Raw genomic sequence first — 24,157 nt, 5'->3', positions numbered from 1 at the left:
ATGAAGCTACCATTTACGGAACCATGTGGGAATGGTCTCCTAAGATTTAATAATTGGGATGGAACTCAACTTTCTACAACTAAAGGGGGGGAAAAAAAAAGAAAGAGACCAAGAAGAGGAAAGAGTCAAAGAAAGAGAAAAAAAAAAAAGAGTGAAAAAGGAAAAAAAAACAGCAGCCTAAGTCAGAGTAAGAATAACTTTTATAGAAAAATTTCCCCTACCTGAGATGAAGTCCTATCTATAAAAGTAAAGGGGAAAAGAATGATGTTACCAAAAAAAAAAAAAGAAAGACTTAACAAAGCCTTGGATACTTTTCTTCTAGGTTAGAGCTGCATTAAATGTTCTCATTCTAACACTCTCCTGCAGTTCATTCATGGTAGCAAAACAACAACAAAAAAAACCCTCATTAATATGACTGCCTTGTAGTTTTAAGTATAAAATGGCATCTTCAACTGGCCTAAAAGGAAACAATACATTGATTGGACACTCAAAAAAGACTCAGACTGGCAGAGACAGAAGGTTATATGTTTCTGGGCAGTTTTTAAGAACATATTAGTTCTACTACCAATTCAATATGAAATATTTAGATAGAAAGGAAAAGAAAACTAACTGAGTATAGCAAACAGGATCTAAAAACTCACGGATTTTTTAAAAACAAAAAAACCGTAACATCAAGCAACTTCTACAGTTCTAATGCTTTCTATTATTATCAGTGACTCATAAGGTAACTATTACTACACTGAGTTTAAAAACAAGTATCTGTCAAAATTTGGCGGGGACGGGCCTGGAACCATTCGTTCTGTGCCTTGACTGTGGTAGTAATTACAGAACTTCATGGATCTGTCAAAACTCACTGAAGTGTACACCAAAAAAAAGTAAATGATGCTGTATGTAAAGTTTTAAAAATAGAAATTACAGCAGGTGGATTTGGCAAGGTTTCCACGTAAATACGATAACGGGAAGGGTTTTGCTTTCACCATCTCCCACCTCCTTCTCCGCCTGGGACCCTCGTGGTTCCCAACGCTCCCGATCTCACCCTCTAGCATCCCTGGAACAAAAGCCCTCCCCCCAAGTTGGGGCTCAAAGTGGTACCCAGCAGAAGGCCACCGAGATACCTCCCCAGAGAGACACTGCCCTCCCACAAGCTCCATTTTGGCCCCGAGTTTCAACTCTTGGGTTCCTGTTTCTGATTCTGACCAGTTTCTGTCTGAAAATGTGAAATACTCACATCACTGGATCACAAGTAATCAGGGCAACCCAGAAACTTCCCACAAGCTGAACACATAACGCTGTGGTTTCTTTTCACTCCCAAGTCTGGAAAACTGGGACAAGAAGGGATGGAGACTTATTCCTGATTTCTCAGAGCACCCAAGAATTGTTCTTTAGGAGGAGAAATCCAATAGCTATATGCAAGAGAAAAGAGCGGCCCTGCCCTCAGGGAAGCCCATTTGCACAGAATTACTGACTTCATCCCATAATGTGAAGGCATATTTATGAATGAGGAGTAGACCTGAAAATTTGATTCTTTAAATCCAACTTGTGCCAATTTCAAGATCAGTGATTTGAGGTACTGTTTCCTGCTCCCATCGCCTATCATCTCCTTGTCTGTTAAGCTAGGTCCTGATGACCACCACACTTTAAGGATTTTCTGTAAGCCAACACCCTCTATCTCTCTCAATCAGATTCAAGCTTAACCATGCACAGATTATTAACAAATGATGTTGTGTTGAAAGGAGTGAGATGAAAAGTGTCACTATATTAAATCCTGCCAGATTTTATCCAGAAGAGGCTATCACTATTCCTAAAAATAGCTACCATGTTTGAGCACTTACTGTGCCAGCCTCAGAGATGTTAAGTAATTAGCCCAAGATCACACAGTGATAAAGTGGCTGAGCCAGGGTCGAACCCTGGCATCCACACCACTGCTGTTCTGCACATGCTCCCTGCTCCACTGAGCCGAGGAAAGTTCTGGCAGGTCTGTGTACTGTGTAGGCTGGGGCCTTCCAAGCCCAAAATACTAAAGGAGGATGAGGGGGAGGCAGGGAAAAGACAAACCAGGTGCTATGTCGAAAAGTTTCAAGTGTTATGTGGAAGGTGGGTGGGATGAATAAATGGGGCACAGGGAAATTTTAGGGGTGCAGCTACAGGACATTATATATTTGTCAAAACATATTTGTCAAAACCCATAGAACACACAAGACAAAGAATGAACCCTCACGGAAACCATGGACTGTAGTTAATCATCGTGTATCCATATTACTTCCTCAATTGTAACAAACGCATTACACCATTACAAAATGTTAATAATAGGGGAAACTGGGAGGGGGGGAAGGGGTATATAAGAACTCTCTGTACTTTCTGATCAATTTTTCTGTAAATCCAAAACTTCTCTAAAACATAGTCTATTGATTAAAAGAGTAATAAATAAAATAAGCCTCCCAAAACCAAGTGTTATTAGGTAGCTCCCCGAAGGACACAAGATTATACGGAAAGAGAAAGAGATGGAGGGCAGAGTCGCATCTGAGAAGAAGGTAAACATGCAACGTGCACCGATATTAAGAATAAAGGTCATTCTATGGGGGAGCAGTGTGAATGAAGGCAAGGAGCCCTTCAAATTGGCTAAAGCACAGGTTATAGATGGGAAAGCACAGTTGCAGTTAATCAGATTGGAGAGACTGGAGAGGCAGACTGGGGTCTGATTTCGGAAGATAACTCAATATTAAGCGAAGGATTTTGAACTTTATTTTATAAGTAGCTGGGAATCACTGAAGGTTCTAGAGTAGGGGTGTGGCATAACCGTAAAAAGGTTAATTGGGCAGGAGCAACTCCATGAATCAGGGCCGAGCGATTGGAGAGGATGTCACTTTACCTGTCTAGGCATGAGGTAGTGAGGTCTGAAATAGCATTGTGCAGTAGGGTGGCCCAAAGGGACACGTGGGTGAATAATCACACAGGAAAATCTACCAGGACCTCAAAACGGGTAGGACACGGGAAGCTGGAGGTTGGAAGGGGTCAAAGGTGACCGTGGGGTTTCAAGCCTGGGTGACCACAGGGAAGCTGATACACTCAGCCAAAACAAGAAGACAGAGGTTACCAGGTAACGGAACACATGAGTTTGGAGCTCAAAAGAGTCAGGGCTCTTATGAGAATCAGATTATTTGCCATGAGTTAGTTGGCTTAAAAACATGAAAGCTCTTTGAAAAAGCATAAAATTTAATGCAGCACAAACTACCCTATAAATGGGTACCACGAACCTGAAAGGAAACAGTTTACCCCAAAAAAAGACTCAAGAAAAGGGATGTACCATATGCTGTTTCTAATGTTAAGACATATAATCAATGGTAGTTTTCAAGGTTAAAGAAATCAAAATAAATTTTCTCAAAATGGCCTTCCCTATTTTCTGGCTTAGAAGGAAGGTAGAGAAAAAAAATTTTTTTTTTGATAGTTCTTCCTTAAGATGTGTAAACTCTGTCATTTGGGGGCTTTGTGAAACACCTTGAACTATTTTTCAGACAGAGTCCAGCAAATTTAAAATTACTTTTGTCAAACGTTTTCCCCTTAATTTCAAAACCTATGTGTATTTTCAAGAAAACACAATCGTTTTGTTCTGGATTCATAACATTTAACTCATCCTCATGCTTTGTCTTAATAACGATGGCTGGTGTTTTGCTAAGCTCTTACTGGGTGCAGTCCTACCAGAAAGGTACAGGCATTGCCTCACTTAATCCTCCTGAAGATCCTGTGAAGTGGGTCTAATTAATATCTTGCTAAACAGCTGAGGAAATTGAGACTTTGAGAAGTGAATTTGCCCACACGCACCAAGCTAGTCCCTGGTGTTGCCAGAACTCAGCCCAAACTTTCAATCCAAACCCCAGGGGTGCTCCTATCCAACACCCTACAAGGTGAAACCACGTTATCTGAAAGTCCTTTCCATCCATCTGTCCATCTGTCATGTGCTAGGAAACGGGATGTGGCCAAGAAAAAAGGGATTGAACATCTAAAGGGACAGGAAACCTAAAACTCACAACCTACAGGCCTTCTGGTGTGAACTGACCACCCACTTCTGAGAAGAATTAGGTACATAAACTCTTACCATGAAAAAGGACAAAAAGAGACAAGAGATCTTGGTGGTGAACAGCTGATGAATTCCCAACTCTTAACAAAATTCTGAGCCATCTTATTCCCAGCCAGGAGACCAACAGATATCCTGATTAACACTCACAGGAGTTATTGGACAGTTTGAAAGAAAATCACAAGGCCAGGAAGTGACCAAAAGTTAAAATTAAAAAAAAAAAAAGTATCTCCTACATATTTGCAAACCACAACACTTTCCCCTTAGAAACCTCAAAGAATTTTTTTTTAAGCAGAGGAGAACCAAGCCCTCCTTTTGAAAGAATCAAAGTGAACAGGGAACTTCCTCTCCATTATTAATCTATCAACTTTGGTTTCATATTGCATCACCATTAAGATAATTTCTGCTTTCTATCACTTTAAGGTATGTTCCCAATAACTATCAGATCTGATAAAAGATCCCCAAACCAGGACCTACATATGCTTATTATTAGCTGCTTTCTTTTTTAAAGCAGAGTGGTACGTTAATAAGAAATATCAGATTACTCCTTTAAAAAAAAATCATAGGCCAAAAATGAAATAAAACACTTCACATTGAAAAGTCAGTATTTGCAAGTCATTAAAGGAAATTTTATAGGACAATGAGAATGTTTAATACATTGGAACACCTAGATTAAAAAATGTCTATTATTCACAAAACACAATATGTAGCTTGGAAAGTAATGAATCCATACCTGAAAAAAACAGATCATTAAGGCATTTTACTTAAGGTACTAGCATATTAACAGATTTGAGATTTTTAAGTAAACAGTGACACCTAATATATGAATGCACACTTTATATGTGAAAGACACCATCTTGGATGCCAAAAATGATCATTTACATGTCAATTGCACTGAACAAATATTCAGAAAACTGAATGTCTTCTCTTTTGTCATTTATGTTTAATAATAACACTAGAGCTTAAAATCAAACTATAACACATGAAGCAAACATTGTGGTTCCTGAGTAAGTATACTGAATGCTTCATATGTTGATATAGGTTCTTAAATGTTACAAAAATCAATCTGGCTGTGTTTTATCCATAGAAGATTTAGAACAGTTTTTCACTTGTGTTATTTTAAATTTCAATGTTAAAAGGCAAATCCTTCCTTAAAATGTTGTTCAAGGTTTCTGAACCATACATTTTGGTTCGTGTGTATGTGTGCGTTTAAACAAAACTCTGTATGACTGTTATTCTAGGAGTAGATACTCAGCTGAGAAAAGTAAGAAAACAGATCTGTAAGGACATGCAGAGGAATGTGCATGGTTTGGCTGGAAGGCTCACAATCAGGAACAAATTGCAGCACATAATGGCTGGAAAAGTTAATTAAGTCAACCTAACACAGCGTCAATAGCAAAACGTTTTTGTTTGTTTTATTTTAATCTTGAAATCGTGGACGGGAGAAGAAATACACAGGTTACACCCCTAATATATCTTGGTGCCGAACTCAGTTTTCATTGTTCATTTACAAGTCTCTGAATTGCAGAACTTTGTAAGGAAAGCCTAAGAACCCCCTGGGAACAGTAGCAATTGGTACTACCTATTATAGGATCCAAGTAATTTTCATTTCCTTTTTGTGAAGAGCCTCAGTGGAAGTATCCAAGCACTTCTGAAATGTGTGCAGAGAAAAGACAGAACGGGAGACAGACAGAATAGACAGACGGATGGATGACCATAGCAACGACAGTATACCAACCTTTGAAAGCCTGCCCACACCAGCTCTTAAACCCAAACCAAACCACAGACCAAAGCCCCCAGACTAGCTGTGTGACCAGAGCTGAGAGCAAAGGGCAGCGTGCCACCAGGTAGAAGCTGGCAGAACAAAGAATTCGGGCCATTCCACACCCTCCTAAGCATGATCCTGGGGCCATCAAGAGGCTCTGAACTAGTTAGATGAATCCTGCAGAGGACTTTGTAAAAAAAATAAATCATTACAATTATTAGCATTGCTTATGTAAAGCAATCACAAAGAAAAAAGTTTATTTCCCTTTGTCTCAATTTTTCCCATCTTTAAACTTGTTTGCTGGTTTTCCTGGAATCTTCCAGCAGGATTGCCATTGATATTTCAAATACACCACTTCCATTTTCCTTTATTTGGTTGGCTCTTTATGTTATTCCAAAACAAAAAGGAGTCAATCTCTTACAAGAAATAGAACACTGAAAAAATGGTCAGAGCTCACAGGATTCTAGGACAGCTATCATTCACGCAGGAGCCCTGCAAACCTGACTAATGAGGTTTTGCCCCAAGATAGGACGTGTCTTACACCCATTTAGGAGGTGCTTCAAGGACCCAGGCTGATCAGGGTGGGAAGCCCATGGAATTCGGTTTCGGAGTCAGTTCTGTGGTTATTTCGGACTGAAGGACTAACTTTTATAAACCATGACTGTTTCTTCCCTGGATACTGATCCCCGGTGGCTTCCTGGCTGCTGGGCTGATTAGGTTAGGTCTGTTCCTGGTCACCCTAAGCAGGTTAATGGGCAGAACTCATGGTCAGAGTAGCTCCAGACAAATGCAACAGCACCAAAAACCTGCCCAGCATGCGTCCAGGGGCCGGAATCGCCAAAGTGGCAGCACCTTCGCAAGGACAGATCGCTATTGTTACTCTGCTGAAATTCACAGAAAGGACAGTGGTTTATGGAGGCTCCACGTGGTGCAGCCCGTTCTCATGCACACACTTACACACACACGCTCACTCATTCACACACACTCACACTCACACACACCGCTATAAAAATCACCCAACGTGGATGTTTCATGAAGCGTGATATCCAGAAAGCGATTATTCCTACAAATTTGCTATTAAAATGACCAAATCACCTACATGGCATAGACTGATTCTATTTCTGAAATAAGAGACGTGTCTAATTTTTACAAATTCCAGAGAAAAGAAACAAGGGCCACAGCATGCTTTTTTAAGGAGAAAATATGCCTTCTAAAACCTCATCATGGGAATAATGCAAAAATCTGGCTCTATTAAAATAAGCTCTAGTCCTGACTTGAAAGACCACGAATCAAGAGAGAAATATAGTTTCGTATGTATGTAAAGGAAATTCATTATTTTAACTCAGACATAAATAGATCTCCCTTAAGGATCCATTCAAAATGGGACTCATTAGCCGAAAGGTTTAATGCCAGCCTCCTCCCCTGGCCCAGTCAAGCCAGCAGTGCGCACTGGTGACATCGGGGAAGGAGAAGAGTGAGCGGCACACACTGTGCACCAGGTTGGTCACAGAGAGCAGGGCCAGGCAGTGCCACAGTTCAGACAGGAAGGTGCAGCTTTTTTACTGCATGTCTGCCCTCACAGCCTACACTTCTGGGCTGTTACCTTCCAAAGCAGATTCTGACTCTCCCATTGTATGTAAAGAATTGGAAATCAACCTAGTCAAATCTTTTTGGAATAAATAAAATATAAATGCACAGGGAGGGAGGGAGCTCAGCAGATGCAAATCCTTGTACCCAGGTAGGCAGCGTCCAGGACTGGGACCAGCCCATTCTTCCTAAGGGCACATGGCAAAGCGGAGAGCAATTCTCAGAGGCCAGGGGTGGCTATGAAATCTACAAAAAGCCAAGGCGCTGATGGCCTTCAAGAGCCGAAAGGCAGAGAAGGAAGTGAAGGTTACTCTTCACTTCTTCAGTCTGTTTTTACCAGAGGGGGCTCTGGAATTTATTTTCAGTGCTCCATGCTTGAATTGAAATGCCTCTCAACACTTTGCTTAAAATATTAAAACATACAGCATATAAAACAGTTGGCTTTCTGTATCTCTAAACGCAAATGAAGGACGTTAAATTTCTATACGCCAACAGCAAAACCTGCAACTCAGAAACTAGATGAGGCTCAACCGTTAACAACTTTTAAAATCCTTTAGAGCGGACTCCTTTAGGGTTTGGGGTCTGGAGGGGACCCTATCACTAATTTGGACAAGGCAACTCTTGTGTCTTTTGTAATAACTGATAACTAATTATCCCGACGAGTGGAGACTTTCCATGTGAAATGCAAAGTATTTTGAACCCCAGCCAGACTCATCAAGATGATTTCCAAAATGCCAAAACAGGAACTTCCTATAATAAATAACCTATCACATTTACATCTCGAATTAGCAAATTTGGAAGAAAACGTGTAGTTTCAGCGCCAAAACAGAGATGGCTAAAGCCTGCCCAGCCCGAACCCACACCCCGACCTCCACCTCCATCTGCGCTCTTCAGCTCTCAGAGAACAAATACGGGTCCAGGTGCAAATGCTCAACTCGCAAGGAATGCAGAGCAAAGAAAAGGACTGTAGGCTTGACTGCTGGTAATCCCCGTGGCCGCTCACCATTGGAAGTGGTGCTGGAGGCCACGGCTTTCTCGCTGACATCTGGTCGAGTGGAGCATTTCACTATGGAATTCTCCACTTTCTTCTTCTCAGTGGTCGTGGAGCTCTGGGACTGGGCCTCCATGACGCCTTCTCATTACTTCAGCTCTGGGCGACCAGGAACCCCTGAAAAAACAGCAGCGCCATCAATTTCAAATAAGAAGGGGAAAAAGGAAATCCCATTCCGAAGGCCGCTTCACCTGTCACCTGAGGAGGTGCCCAGAGCATCAGCCAATTCAAAATCTGGAAGACCCTTACCCGCAGGCTTTCTTGCAAAAAGGCCTCAAAGTTCTAGTAACAAGCCAGGAGAATTCTGTCTACACGTGCAAAAGGAGGAGAAAGGGACTTGCCCATAATGTGGGACTTTTCCTAAAATCCTACTGGGCATTTGTTATTAAATGGTCTGAATATCTCCATTTTCAGCTGTGTTTATGGCGAGAAATCCAAGTGTCACATTACTCCTTCAAGCCACATCTACAAATGTCTCCGACATTTTTAAGAAGGTGGCTGATTTTCTAAGAAGGGGCAGTAAGACAACTTTCCAAGCCAGGGAAGTTTTTTAGTTATTAATTAGATGTTTTAAAGAGTGATCGACAATTTCTCCCATCCAAGCCCAACTCAAAATTCTGAATCAGAGCATTCTGGTCAATGATTTTGCTTCCCTCACCAAGATATGTGAATCGCAACACGCCTCTTAAACCTAATTCTTTCAGGAAAACCATATTCTTTAAGCTTTCTTAAAACAGTAGAACATTTCCATTCATTTAAGTTACATTTTTAAAACAAACAAAGGTGACAGAACAACACACTCTGGATCCCACAGGAAAAGGCAAAAGATCACCCACAGCAAAGGCTGGAACCACTTAAGAAATATTAAAACTCAGCTAAAAGCAAGGGCAGTTACTCTGTCTTTCACCAGCTTCATTCATGTGATAATCGCCCTAACTCATCATTCATCAATTTTCACTCTGTTTGGTTCATGTTCTTTTTTGGCAGTCATGATCTACACCTACAAAGAATACAAGAGAAGATGACAAGTCTCCTCTCTACCATGTTTCCCTCAAGCTGTCTAGATTGTGGGCATTTCTTCTGTGGAGTCACCTGCCTATTTTCTACATTTAGCGGAGGCCACCGTGTTCCATCAAAACAAGGATTAGAGAAATAAAACAAGCAAGTGCTTCACAGACTAAAAGAGTTAAAGTACCAGATGGAAGATTTTTAGTCATCCTTAACTCAAACTTGCAAGGGAACTGCAATCTGGGATAAGTAACTGGAAAAGCTGAAGGCCCAGAGGCCTCATGGCCCTGGAGCACCAGCTCTTCCAGTAACTTCCATTTCTTTTCCTTGATTATCCAGTGGCATTCATTGTAAAACACACAAGTTATTTAAGAACAGCTTTTCTAGAATAAAAAAGACAAAAAGACGCCCTAAGTTAAATGTACATATCAATTATAAGATCCACTCCGAATTCAGAAACATCCCTCAAAGAGCCCCCATAGATCACAACAGTGAAGGAATATAGACCTTCTTTTCTCAAGGCTGCCACCGTACACAAGTCCACAGGGGAGGGCCTGATCGGCACCCCCTGGAGTTGTCCAGTGCCTCAGTTTCCTCATCTGTCACATGACAGTGTCACACAGTGGGACTTCACCTTGGGGGGGGGAGTGGGGGGGTGTCCAGTCCTCTTTAAGAATATGTTAAAACTTACGGACCCTCTCCCCCCAGAATCCCCTTAATTGCACAAAAAATTGTCCATTTGATTTCCAAGGGATCACAGGCCCTCCAAACCAGATAAAGAACCCTTGAAGGAGAAATTCTCAACCATCCCTTCTAGCTTTACCAACCTCAGAATGATTCTTTACATTTTTTGCATGATCCCCCCAAATTGACTTAAATATCATTTTTAAAGCATGTCGCAAGAACAATTCAACCCATTCCATGGCACTGTTCCTCAGCATGGTACAAAAGCCACCTGAATGAGCCTTGTTTCAGTGCTTGCAAACATTCAGAGTTGCAGGTCCAACCCCTGATGTCTTTGAGGTGGCCCCTGGAACCTTTATTTGAACCAGCACTGGTGACTATCAGTCTCAATGAAGCTCGCAGACAACTGCTCTACATATTTTTTGTTTGCTGCTCTGTACCCATACTGTAGGTGGTCCTCATTTAAGTCTTGGCAGATTGGATGAACTAACGAATGAAGTACTGAATTCCAACAGCCCAAAAGAGCCTATCCCAACTGCCATCCCAATAATGAACTCTGCATCGGTCGGGAATCTTTGTTGAATGTCCGTCTTCCCCTCCAGACCCTAAACTCCAAAGGCCGGGCTATCTACCCAGCACCTCATACCTGTAAGAATATTTACCGAGTAATAAGCGATCCAGCAATGATCCCATGACCCAGACAGTTCAGTAGTGTCTTAAATCTTAATTGCCATAGATTTAGCTACATCTCTTTTCTTTTAGAGCCAGTGTTTCTTTGTAAACTGGCAAATTATATCAAAACTAAAAACTTTAATAGGAATATTTAATTAATCAAAACACTCCATTCTCAACCATTTTGGAGAAAAAGGGGCACTTACTATAATTGTTTCCCTCAAAACACAAATACAGTTTTACCGGTCGAATCTGGATGGAGTTTACGAATACTGGACACAGAAACAAGCTAATGGACCAGAGGGGGGAAAGAAAAAAAAAAAAAAACATGAAGAGATGGGACTCTTGTCTCTTCCTTAGGAGAGGGAACTAATTAATAGTAGTGAGGAGACAAGTCACCAAAGCTCCTTGACAAACTTGGTTTTTGTGGAGTTGTTGGTTTTTCCCCCAAGCAAAAGACTTCATTTTAACAAAGCAATAAAAACCCTCCAAATACTCATCACCAGAGAGAGGCTCAGTGAGAAGAGGTAAAGCCCCAGGCGCTGATTGAAATCGCACTAATTAACGGTCTTGGAAAACACTAATTCCTCCCTCCACCCCCTGTTCAAAATGGATTTTTTTTTTTAAATAGACCCTTGGTCACTCAAAAGTCTACCCCCTTCTTCTATTTTGACAACTTATTTTTGGATCTCATTAGTTAGTAACTAATTATTTAAAAGTGTGGTTTACGCTTGGAACAAGGCTATAAAAATGGCAACTTGCCAAGGCAGACATCTGCTTCCTGTATATCCCTATAAATTATATCAGCTTATTTTACTGATAAAAACCCAACTTTGTCCCTGTCAGTTACAAAGGAGAAAGTTGGGGGTTTTTTAAATAAATTTATTTATTTATTTACTTTTGGCTGTGTTGGGTCTTCATTGCTGTGCGCAGGCTTCTCATTGCGGTGGCTTCTCTTGTCGCGGAGCACGGGCTCTAGGCATGTGGGCTCAGTAGTTGTGGCACATGGGCTTAGTAGTTGTGGCACACGGACTTAGTTGCTCTGCGGCATGTGGCATCTTCCCGGACCAGAGCTCGAACCCATGTCCCCTGCATTGGCAGGCGGATTCTTAACCACTGCGCCACCAGGGAAGCCCTAAAGGAGAAAGTTTTAACATTCTAGACTCTCACACCTCAGCAAAACTCTGCACCAAGAATTAGGGAGCAGAAAAGAGCGCCTGCTTCTAGCTGGGGTGGCAATTTTTTCATAGAATATTCAGCCGAGTTGGGAAACTCAGTCCTGAGTTGATACAGGAAAGCATGAGGTAGTACAGAAGTGACCAGTAAAAATTCCTGATGGAATCCTAAAACATACATAACTAGGGCCGTAGCCTATAGGACTCCTTATAAAACCTGGCGTTTCTTAAATAATAAAGTATAATTTATTTAGAAGGTAACTCTCAAGGAAAACTTTTCAGTTCTGCTTCACTTCAAAGATCTTTCTCTGAGGAAAACATGCCACTGGTTTTCAGATGTGAATGAAATAAGACTTTTAGACCCTGCTCCTTTTCTTACAGGGCCAAACTGTTCTCCCTCAGTCCTTTTCACCACTGCAACATTACATGCAAGATTTGCTGGCATGCCCCTTGACTTTATATGCTTATGAAAAAAAAGAGAAAAAAGAAAAACTATTTGTAGCTGATGTTTGAGTCCCAGCAGCTTGGGTATATGGGGAAAAAAACAAAAACAAAAAAAACCCCTGCAACCAAGAAAAACTGCTCTAATAGGCCTGCTGAAGCCTGACGTTTCATAGGTAAAATCAGGAATGAAAACGCCTTCTTGAAAGCAGTCATGGCTTTTCCCCATTCAGCTGTCCCTGATCCTTCTGTAATTTTCCCGAGGCCTAAACCCAGGGCACAATTAATTCCGGACCCTCTTTTAAAACTAATCCCTCTCCTACTAGTGACCTGCCCACAGGAGAGTCTTTCCTTTCTAGATTATAAATCTGAACTTGCATCAACCTCCTAACAAACGAGACATCCTATCCTGGAGCCACTGACCAGGTGATGCTGTAGTGCATGTCTCCACTCGAAAGGCAGCCAAAGAAAAGCTGCAATATTTATCACCAATTTGGAGAAATGGAGGGGAGGGGGCAAGACCTGCACTGGAAACAGCACTCCCCCACCCCACCCCTGCAAAGCCTCAGGTGGCCCTCTCCTTAGAGTGGCCACTTGGAGCTGCAATTAAAAAATACAAAAACCAAACCAAACCAAAAAACACAAGCACTTTCATCTTTGCAAAGATAAGCTGTCATTTGCGTGTTTCTTTTTCCGTTTAGTAAGCAGTGGGCTGCGGTCAGTGCTGCCTGGGAGCGCTAGCATCCTGCGCTTCCACGCCAGCTTCCCTTCTGTTCCCCGCACGGTTCCAGGATCCGCGTCTTCACACCTCGGCCGCGTCCCCGCGTCCCAGCCGCCTCCCCCCCGCCCCACCCCCGGGATCCCGGCGCCGCCGTGCGGGCCCCGCTCCCCGCACGCGGTCGCAGTCGGTGCAGCGGCGGCCCCGGGGCGCCCGCCTCGCCGTCTGCTCCCTCCCCGGCGCGGGCAGACCCGGCCGCCGCTCCCGGTCCGCCCGGCCGCGCAGCGCTGGTTCCTCGGAATCGGCCGGCCCCGCTCGCATCCGCCCTCCGGCAGCGTCCCCGCGGAAAGCGCAGAGCAGAGGCCGGACGATCGGAACCCCGCAGGGCCTCCGCCGCCCAAGGAGCAGCCCTGTGCACTCTGCGTCACCCCGGGCACCGGCTCCCCGGGCACTGGAAAACTCTCGGCACAACTGGGCAGCATCTCCAGCAGACAGTGGTCGGTGGCCGCCCTGCATGCAGTCACACAGCTGCTTCACTGGCTGAATTCGGAGAGATGCAACTTTCCGGGCACTTTGCAAGGCAACACCCTCTGTGCGGCACTACAATACAACACTGCGGAACCCTTGACGTCTTCAGGAAACCCCTGGCTGTGTGCGTCACTTCACCAAACTTCTAACTTGCTTCACCGGCTCTTAACCCTGTTCCAAATGTTGTTCGTTCATCAGCTGCCCTACATAGATGAGGTGTTGTGAATGGCGTAGGCACAGACCCATCTCGTGGGCTCTCGGGGAGGAGGGCCCTCAGTGGGGTTCCAAAGTTCAACCTTAACCACGAGGCTTTAGACAGTAAATGGAGAGCGTGAGAAATCACAATTCTGGGAACATGTGCAAAAATCAGCCTTTCCCCTTGCAGATCTCTGCAGTGAACCCTGGGAATGCGCATACAAGCAGGATTCCATGATGGGTTAAACCCTTACAATGTTCAAAAGGAAGCGCCAGTGCTAAAACCAACGTTTGAAATGATGTTTGAACTGTATAAAACGACTTTCTAATCGAAGGTGAAATGAAACAGTAGTTATAAACTGATAATGCATCCTTTGTGAACAGCAGACTACTTCATTTATTTCCCTAATCCAGCTGGTTTATTTTTCAGTGGCCTGAATTTGGGTTTTCCTCTTTTTTTTTTCTTAATGCATTTAAAGATTTAAAACAACTAAGTTAAAAGCCTGATTCGTGCCAACCTGATCAGTTTCTGACGGGTTAAAACAGCTATTGCCAAGGAGGGATCAGAAAAAAGAGGCATTCCAGGAGCAAGGGCAGCACTTTGAACAGCATGGCGATTAGGCCTTAAGTGAGAAATGGTTCTCTGCAACCCAGGGAACTCTTTGCTCAAGAGGAGTAAGACTTTCCTCCAGAGAAAGGACCTTTACTTACACCTGCCCGTATATTTACAAGCTGAATGATCTTCCTAATATGCTAATATTTCAAAAATCCAGAAGAACTAGCCTGTGTAAGGATTTCTAAGGAGCTGCCACCATAACACTGAAAAGTGACATTTCTCTCACACTGTATTACTTACTAGCAGATTACCTGCTCCTTCAAGACGCCAGTCTGAGAGCAACCATTTAGGTAAAATTCCTATTAAATAGTTATACCTTCCTGCAGCATTAAAATTCAGTTCCTAAAGAACATGACTGCTCTAGGAAAAGTTTTTTTTAAAAATCAAGAAGCACAAACTAATGCTGATTTTAACTTTTGAGCAATTCTGGAAGTGAGAAATAGCATGAGCTTCCATGAGCGAAATTTAGGGAATTTGAAACATTTCAGTGGATTCCATGTAATCATGCTTTATAGAAAACCTCGTATAGGTTGGTAATGTTGATGTTTCCTGGTGCTCAAAATACCTTTCTGAACTTAAAATCAATTAGATATGCATAACCTCTGTGACACACCAACAGTTAGTTCCCAGTTCCCAAGATTCCTAAGGCTTCCTCTCCCTCCCCTGCCTGCACTGCCTTTCTTTCCTGCAAGCTCAACTCCATAAGTTCTTAATGAAATCTTCATGAATTTTTAACTATAGTATTTTTAAATGTGCAATTATTTTACCTTTACATGTGATTCCCCCCCCCCCCACATAATTAGGAAAGCCTGAAGCCGGAACTGCAAGTAAGAAAGCTCCTATCTGTTCAAGCTGCCAAAAATGGTCTTTCGTAGCCTAGAGGGTTCCCCAAATCTGCTGCCTATTGTTTTCAGATCTTTCTTTCCCAGTTTCTGAAGCTCCTAATCTCAGATAAACAGTATTCATGACAGATGCCCCTCGAAAAGAGAATGGAATTACTCTAAGGGGAAATAATTACCTGGCTATGGACTGAGTTTGGTTTTAGTAGATTAACTACATCTCAACTTTTAAGAAACCCATATATTTAACTTCAACTACTGAAAAGCATATTTGACGTGAAGTCATCATTGCTACTAGCGTTAAAATCACAAATTACATTTTGTGTGCCAGTTTTACTTTTCTGCCATGTGTATTTAAAAGGAAAGATCATCAGCTACTCTGACTTTCTCTGCTGCCAGGAGGACTTCATGAGAAACATTTGAAGGGTAAAGGTCTCTATTTAATACTTGTTACTGTTTCTGAGTTTTGCAAAAATTATGAAACACCAGTTCGGTGTACTTTGGTTAGGCTTTGCAGGAAGTGCCCTGCATAGCAGGTGCCATGAAGGAATGAGCTGGCACCCCGACTTTCTGTGGGCTTGCTGGAGACAGACAATCCTCAGACAGAAAAGGAGATCTATAGGTCAGTTATCGGTCTATAGATCCGCTAAGCTCATGAAAACTGCATTTCCCTTAAACCTACGTATATCACGAAAACAGCATGACTGATCAAAGGTGACCCTTGTCTCACTTCCCTAAGGTGTACAGGAATTAAAAGTTTTCACATATTTTCAGAAGAAAAAAATCCCTAAATTTAAAAATCCTTCTTAGAGAACTTCTATAACTTTTGGTTCCTAGAATCAGGTGTGCCTTTACAATCAAGCTTAAGAGAGTAGAATACATGTTCTATGAAGAGGAATATACTTTTAAACCATCACAAATATGAGACCAATATCCGCTGGGTGTTAAAATCAGCTGGAGATCTCCCAAAGGTACTTATTTTTTTTGTCTGGTACTGTTCATCATACTTCAACCTCCCGATTTTTAAACTGGGGGTTCTTGAATCTTAACTGCAATTTGAAAAGCACATTTTTCATAATTTAAGGATTTTTAATCAGGGCTTATTCAGTAACAATTACCCCCTGGTCCACTCAGCCTATAAACTTTGCAGAATTCTTCAGCTGTCTTACTTTTTGGCCCCTGCCCACCAATCATGTACAAAACCACCAATGCAAACTATACCGAACGATGCACCCTCCCAGTGAAATGCCCTGGTGTGGAATTTCATTTGAATCTCACAGTTCAAACAGCAGATGTTGTCCTGAAGTGGCGTGGCTTGGTCCACGCTCCATTCAGATTTCCATACATCTTAGTTCATTAAGGCTTCATTCTTGAGCTGCTGCCTGAGGTTCCTCGACACACAGGTAACTCCCTTGAGACTGAATTATTCTTTTCTAAAATACCACAAGCTGAAATCGAGAATTTGGTTTAACTGCTTCATTCCTTCCTTACAACAATTTGAGAATTAGCTTTCATCTGAACTGTGAGTTTTCAGTCTCTTTTTGTAAAAATCCATAGTTTGTAATGTACAGCACTCTGGAATATTGTTAGGTGTTTTATGCAATCTCCCCCAAAAGTCCAAGTAGCTAAAGCTGCAGATTTCCACATGAAAATAAACAAATAAGATGTCACACTGCCTTCTGAAGGTACTCCAAGAGACAGAGATTTAAATAAAAGGACACTTATCTCCCATTATATTTCATTTTGTGGCACAAAAATTACCCAAATATACCAACAAATGCTGATGTTTCAAACATACTCCTGTGTCACATACACATACACACACACACACACATGCCATCACCCCCCCCCCCAAAATAAAAGTAAAGAAAAGAAAAGCCCACTAGCTGTTTGAGGCTAGCAATCAATCCAATTTACTGCAGGTACAATTTACATGTACACTGCATGCCACAACGAAACCACAGTGTGATGCCAATAGGGCCCTTAAGAAAGTTTTCCCCTAAATCTCTGGAAAGGAGCTTTAAAAGAAAGCAAGGATTACAGTCAGCTAGAAGGTAGGGAGGGGACTTACCTCAAACCCAGCCAAGCAGAAATCAGAGCAGTAATTCTACAAGTCGACAGAGTACACTTTCAAGGCTATAATGGTGTGAAGAAGTGCTGGGCCACATGGCCTGAAGGCAGCGCTAATACCCTGATGACTGATGCCGGCCGGGCAGACAATGAATTTGGGGCTTGAAAACTAACAGGAACCATGCAGTACTTTGACAAATGGGCTTTCACAATTTCATTCATTGAATAACCTTTAAGCACAAAATTGGCTCGAGTTCTCTTGGGAATTATGTGACATGTCGTTGGACGATGATGTGAGTATTTTCCTTTTTTAATTATGACTCCATATGCAAAATGCAAAAGCACCCTAATGCGAGGACACAACTCCAGATACTGCAGATGCATATGTGGAGCTCAACACAATATTGCCTTTCAGGAGGGGACTGGAATGTTCCAATGCCACCTTATTAACTAGGTAATGGCCCGTTCATTCAGTTTCTTTAGAGAGCCATAGATTTTCTGGGATGTTTTGTTGGGTTGAAATATACACACACAGAACAAAAAACACTTTCACATTAAAGAAAAAAAAAAAAAAAAAAAAAAACCCGAAAGTGGTCATGAGTAGCTAAGAAGTGTGGCACTAAAATATAGTGCATTTAGAATTACAAGTGGAAAAAGTCTAAGTTTAAGGGGCGAGGCGAAGGAAAAGTGCCTTGAAACAATTGAGACACCACATAAGGTTTGCAATCGAATACACTTGCCAACCCAGTTAACATCCGATTTCTTCCCAACGGCTCCCCTCCCTTATAACCCTGTAAAACCAGCGCTTAGATGGAAAAATCATAATTTTGGCAATTTCGAAAGAGAGCATGAAATATCTAGAGTGTCTCTAAATTAACAAGTACCACTTACTGTTAAAGCATTTGCCTTTAACAGCTTCTAAAAACTTAAGAAAAGGATCTTAAAACAGGAAGCTTAGTGAGCTCATAAACCTGTTATTGGAGCCAGGAACACATAGCATATTTAATCTGCAAACTGTGAGAGTCTACAGTGATTTCAGCAAGATCTGAGGCATGCCCTCAAGGTTTGCTGGGATCTGGGATTAGGGGGTTGATAAGAACCTCTACTGCCCACGGACATGTTTTTCTTCTGCAGTTAAACACAAATGCACAGAGACGTTTGACTGCTGCTTGGCGTTACTGCTCAAGTTATAAAAAAGCTTTGCAGCTCCTTTTGCTGTCAATATATCAAAGTTAAAAAAAAAAATCATCAAAGTGTGAAATTTCATTTAAAGTCTTTGCCAGTCTACAGCTCTATTTCACAGGCCCATCAAATACAAGTAGAGATGAAAAATACACTGAAAGTGCTTGAGAAAAGTTTGTGGTGCTCCCCCTGCCCTGTTGTTGTTTATTCTGTCTCCCTTTATTTGCTTTGAAACTAGAACAAATCAATTTTCATCTGGAAAAATGACAACAGGAAGTGAAGGGCAGCATCTTCTAGTAGCCTTTAATGAAAAGACAACCTGAAGTCATTATTAGAGTGGAATCTTGTGCTTAACAAATGAAATAGAGACACACACACACACACACACACACACATGCACGCACAATTTCTTCTACAGTCATGTCAGCATTTTAATTGACTCTCATGATATAAGTTGGCAGAAAATTTCTTGAATCTTCCAAAACAAATCAGACCGACTATAGAATATGGATGCCAGCAAAACTAAAACCTCCTTCAAAGAATTCTTTAGCTGGGGATTTACAACAATTGCATAAAGAAGAAAAGGCTGACTTTTAAGATAATCTACTATAGTCTAAAAGCATTAACATTCCATTACTAAGGTTTTCTTGAGGATTTCATGACTCACTGATTCACTTTTCCTTCAAGACTGGTTTTTCTTAATATATTACTGTCTCCATATAAGTGAGTGCACGGCACAATGATCATTAAATTGTTTCCTTTCATAAACTCCCAAACCCTATCCTTAAAAAAGGGGGGCAAGGGGAATCTCAGTAAGCAGGATACCTCACATAGATTGTAAGGACCCCTAAATGGCAAAGCACAGAGGAAGTCTGAAACCCTTACAGCATGCAGGTAATTAAGAAAACTGGCCAAGAAACAAAGGAAAGTTCAACTTTTAGGCTTGGGCATCAAACTGATAAATTAATGACTCTTTCATTAAATAAGTAATGAAATAATTCACCAGAGTCATTTTTCATCAGTACTGAATTTTCTCATTTCTGTCTGTAGTCCTTTGCAATTTCGACATACTGGAAAAATGTGTTTATGTCAGGGTTCGATCAAGGAACACAAACATGTTAAAGGTACCGGGAAGTGGTAGGTATCTGAGTTGAATCTACTAGCCTTTCATAACAATACAATCTATACCGTTTAAAGTGCTTCTGCGTGTGTGAAATTTCACTGGACACCTCTCACGTTGGACCTACTCAGGCATCTGAAACCAAAGCTTCCCTAGGCTGACTTCAAGAATCATATACCCTGAAAGGATCTCCCCTTAGGCAGGCAGTTTCTAATTAAATAGCTTTTAGTATAAAATAAACCTCTTCTCCCTATAAGTATGCTATTACAACTAATTTAAATGTTAGTTCATGTTTGTTTCAGGTCTGACTATAGTCCAACTGGCCAAAGTGTTTGTGTACCAGGTTAAGACCAATATTTCCTAACATAAACAAATTCTTTAGATACTTCACACAGTTTACATTGTAAAGCCAATCACCACTGCTTTAATAAAGCCCCTCAACTGAAATACTGTTCTGCTTCAGAAAGACGAAGCGATTCTGAGGTTATTTCACTACTTTGAAACATAGCATTTTCCTCCTTCAAAATAATCTTGACACATGTAATTAAGAAACTGTCAGACCATTATTAATTTTTAATTTAAAACCTAAATGAAATAATTACAGGAATCAATCAATAAGGCACCTATTCAAATTACAGAGCAATTACATAAATACTCAAAATTAATACTTTAGGCCAATTCTTGAAGATTTCCGTCTATAATATGCTAAGACTTCAAACAACACAAAAAGTGTAACATGGGGACCATGAATAGTTCCTGCCTTAAACAGACAGAAAGGACCATGGCAGAGGGCCACACCGGCCATGCCCAAGGCACTCACGCTGGAACGCTTTTTAAAAGTTAATTGATTTCCACCAGACACTTATTTCAGGGATCTCAAAAACATCTCAATTCTGTCCAAAATCACATTGGGAGGGAAAAGCCGAATTACCGCGAATTTCCAGCAAAGGGCTCTGCAGAGACGAACTGGGGAGAAGAAGGAAGAAAGATAAAGGAGAGCAGAAGATGTTTTCTAGAACCAGTCCGGCAAATGGCACACTGCGCAGGTCTCTGCACAGCGGCCGACCCTCCATACCTCCGACTAAAGGGCTCTTTTACTTGGAGATGCGGACAGTCCATCATTTCAAACTGAAATGGCAGCTGGAAAATGTGGAACAGCTGGCAGAGAGCTGGGAGAAAATGTTTTACATAAATATATGTACATATAAACTGGCAGAGGGCCACGAGCGCTGTACCCAAGGCCAGAGTCTGTTCGGGACTGCACACCCGGGAGATGAGACCCTGGGGGCGGGCGGGAGGAGTTGCGGGGAGGATGCCTCCTTCATACTCTTGTCTACACGGGGTCAGCAAGGGAAGCGTGGGTCCAGCTGCTCTCGGGATGGCATCTCCCAAAGGAGGTGTAATCAGGGACGTGAGCACAAAGTTCAGGGGAGGATAAAAGGCCTGGGTGTGCGGTGGAGCTTCGGCATCTGGCAATCTGCTTAGAAGTCGCTTCACAAACTCTCCAAGTTTGGGTAAATATTTATTCCCTCTCCACCTCCTCCCGGCCCTGTGCCCTCTGCAACTCCAAAAAGTAACTGTCCCCTGCAGAGTGATTCATACCCAACTCTGCTCGGTGAAAATGCGGCCTCTTAAATGACTGTTGCAGGGGCCACGGTTACCCCCCGCCCAACTTCCACCGCTCACTCCCTGCAGTTTCTAGTGCTTTTCTTTCTTTTGTTTTCTTTTTTTCTTTCTTTTATTCTTTTTTTTTTTTTTTTTTAATGCTGTCCCTGGAAAAGAAAAGAAATGAAAGAATCCCAAATCATCCACAGATGGTACAGCTTTCACTTTTCCTCTCTCAGGACGGAGGCGCGCCTCCCTCGGATGAGAAGCGCAGGCTGGAGGAAGCCCCCGCCGCGGCGCTCCCCGTGCGCACCCACCTCGCCGCCCGCCGCCTTCCGCGCCCGGCCCCCCGGGGGAGATGCAACAGTGCGAAGGCGGGCGCCGGGGCCCCGGGGGCTAGCGGAGTTCCTTTAAGCCCTCGGCGTGGGGAGTGGGGGCTTGGGGCGCCGTCGCCGAGGCTGCTGCAAACTTCTTCACTCCTCCCCCCCGCCCCAACTTCGGGAGGTGAAATTCTCCAGTCCGTCTCCGGATGGCCGCCGAGTCAGACGCTGGGAAGGGGAGCAGGAGGGGGCGAAGGGAACACTCGCTCCGACGCCTTACCCGCTGCTCCCGAAATCTGGGCGCCTTTAGACAGCCATATTCAGTTCCTCCCGCGCCCCCCCGTCGGGGACCCCCCCCTTGTCGCCCCGGAGGCGCGGGCGCGGCCGCCGGAGCGGGCTCCCGGGTGCGGAGCCCCGTGAAACAAAGAACTTCGGGCGGGACGTACCTGCGGCGGCGGCGGCTGTCAAGTCCCCGAACTTCCCATAGACCCGCGTCCGGGGCGCGGGCGGGCAGCTCCGGGCTCCGCGCGGCCGCGGGCGGCTCGGGCTACGGCGAGCGGCCGGGCAGGGCGCGGGGGACGCCGGCGGCGGGCATGGTGCGGCGCAGGCGGCCGCCGGGCGCGCGGGGAGGGCGGGTCGGGGCGGCGAGGGGGCGCGAGGGCGAGGGTGCGAGCGCGCCGGCGGCGGTGGCGGTGGCGGTGGCGCTGCCCCTGCCCGCTCCCGCCCGCTCGTGCGGCTCCGGCATCGGTTTCAGGGATCGTGTAATCCGATCCCTTCTGACTCACAGGCCCTGAGTGACAGTTCTGATTTGGTTCACCCGCGGGAGGGAGGAGAAAGAGAAAGAAAGAAAGCCCCCACCGCACTCCCCTCCTGGCATCCAATCGACTTTCTGGAAGAAGGTCCCATCCCGGCCTGGAAACCCGCGCGGGCTTGGAGGCGCCCCCCGCCCGGACCCGCGCAGCCTGCGCTACTCACGGGTGGAAAAGTTGTTCTTCGGCTCTGCGCTTCCCTCCCTCGCGCTCCCTCCTTCCCTCCTCTCCTCCTCTTCCTCCTCCTCCTCCCCGCGCTCCTCCTCCCCCAAGTTTTAACAGATGTTGCCGGACTCTCGGCTCTCGCTCGTGCTCCCTCTTCCCCCGCCCCCGCCCCCGCCCCGTCCCTTTTCTTTCGGCCCCTCTCCGGCGGCGCGGTGGGGACGCGCCGAGCAGCAGGACGCCTGCCGCCGCAGGGGGCGAAGTTGGGAAAACTTGGAGGAGTGCGGCTCGCCTTACTTTTGCTTTCTCGCTCCCTGCAGGCCGCGCCGGGTGCCCGCGCTTCCCCGCCCGCCGGGTCCCCGCGCCCGCAGCGGGTCCCAGCGGCGACGCGGGCGGTGGCGAAGAGGCGGCGCGGGCCGGGGTCGGGGGCTGGCGGGGGGGGAGCCCGGGCGCCCCGAGCCACGCGCGCGCTCCCTCCCCGCCCTCCGCCTCCTCCGCCCCTCCCCGATCCTCACACAGACACATTCAAGCCTGCTCCTCCTCTTCCCCCTCCTTGACCCCGCGCCCGCTCGGCGCGCCGAGGCCCCACCCACCCGGCGAGGGGAAGGGGGCCCGGGCGTGAGGTCACCGCCGCCCTCCCCGCCCGCGCTCGCCACACCGCCGGGACGCCCCCGCCGCCCCGCGCCCCGCGCCCCGCGCGCCCCGGCAGCGTCTCCCAGCTCCCCTCGCCTCCCAGCCCGCCTCTCCCGCTCCCTTTTCTCCCCGCTCCCAGTTTGGGCTCCCTTTTTCTTCTTTTAAGGCCTCTCTGATCACAACCCCCCCTCCTTGGCTCGCCCACTCCTTGTACATTTCCCCAGGCCAACCCTGAAACTCCCCCTCGCCGGAGGATGCTTTTGAAAGTTCAGGGTTTTTCTCTCCACCGGACTCATCTGCCCTTTGGGGCCAAATCTGGGAAGTAGGAGCTCCCACTACACAGCCTGCTGTCCCCATGGGCTACTTTATAAAGGACACAAAAACAAAGACCCCGGGCTTGGAGCCTGGACTCCAACGTGGTGCTTTTCCCTGAGCTACAAAGTGTCTCTGTCCCTGATTGATTTTCAGCGGCCCATACCAGAAAAAAATTATTTTCCCTCTGTTCTCAACCGGCCAGCCTGCATCCATCTGTTCCCTTTCAGTGTACTCAACCTGGACCTGTAACCCAAAAAACAGAGTTCCCATGGGGGGAAACAAAGGGGGGGGGGGAAAGAAAGGAAAGAAAACCCCTGTGGCATCCCCAAATCCGTTCTTCGTGGGGTAAGCTGAGATTCCACCCACCCGCCCACCGGCCGCCAGCAGCGCCTCGGAGCTCAGCAGCATCCTGACAGAAAGAAGAGCGTAGGTGATTGAATGATTAGCTGTTAGGATCTGAAGAGCATTTTGAGATTCAAATGCTTAACTGGAGAATTTTGAAGGGAATTGATGGTGGTATTCACTATTTGTTTCCTGGGACTTGTTGCTTATCTCAAAGACTCCACAAAAGCAGACCCTGCCTTAAGCTT

General features: G+C 44.7%; 1 protein-coding gene across 6 annotated transcripts in view; it reads right to left on the bottom strand.

Moving 5' to 3' along the window:
* GLI3 (GLI family zinc finger 3) overlaps nucleotides 1-23,120 on the bottom strand; it is a 282,524-nt gene extending 259,404 nt beyond the window's left edge. For 2 of the 6 annotated variants that reach the window (XM_082473398.1, XM_082473403.1), the window contains exons 1-2: nucleotides 22,095-22,613; nucleotides 8,428-8,592 (exon numbers count right to left, since the gene is read on the bottom strand). In XM_082473398.1, coding sequence (XP_082329524.1) covers nucleotides 8,428-8,551 — 124 coding nt within the window. In that variant the 5' untranslated portion in view covers nucleotides 8,552-8,592; nucleotides 22,095-22,613. The other 4 variants (XM_082473399.1, XM_082473400.1, XM_082473401.1 and 1 more) reach the window with 4 other exon arrangements.
* Between the last annotated feature and the right edge of the window lie 1,037 nt (nucleotides 23,121-24,157).

Source organism: Balaenoptera physalus (assembly GCF_965194825.1).
Source record: "Balaenoptera physalus genome assembly, chromosome: 8".
Lineage (NCBI taxonomy): Eukaryota > Metazoa > Chordata > Mammalia > Artiodactyla > Balaenopteridae > Balaenoptera > Balaenoptera physalus.
The sequence above is the reverse complement of the archived record's forward strand: the minus strand, read 5'-3'. Positions and strand labels throughout refer to the sequence as shown.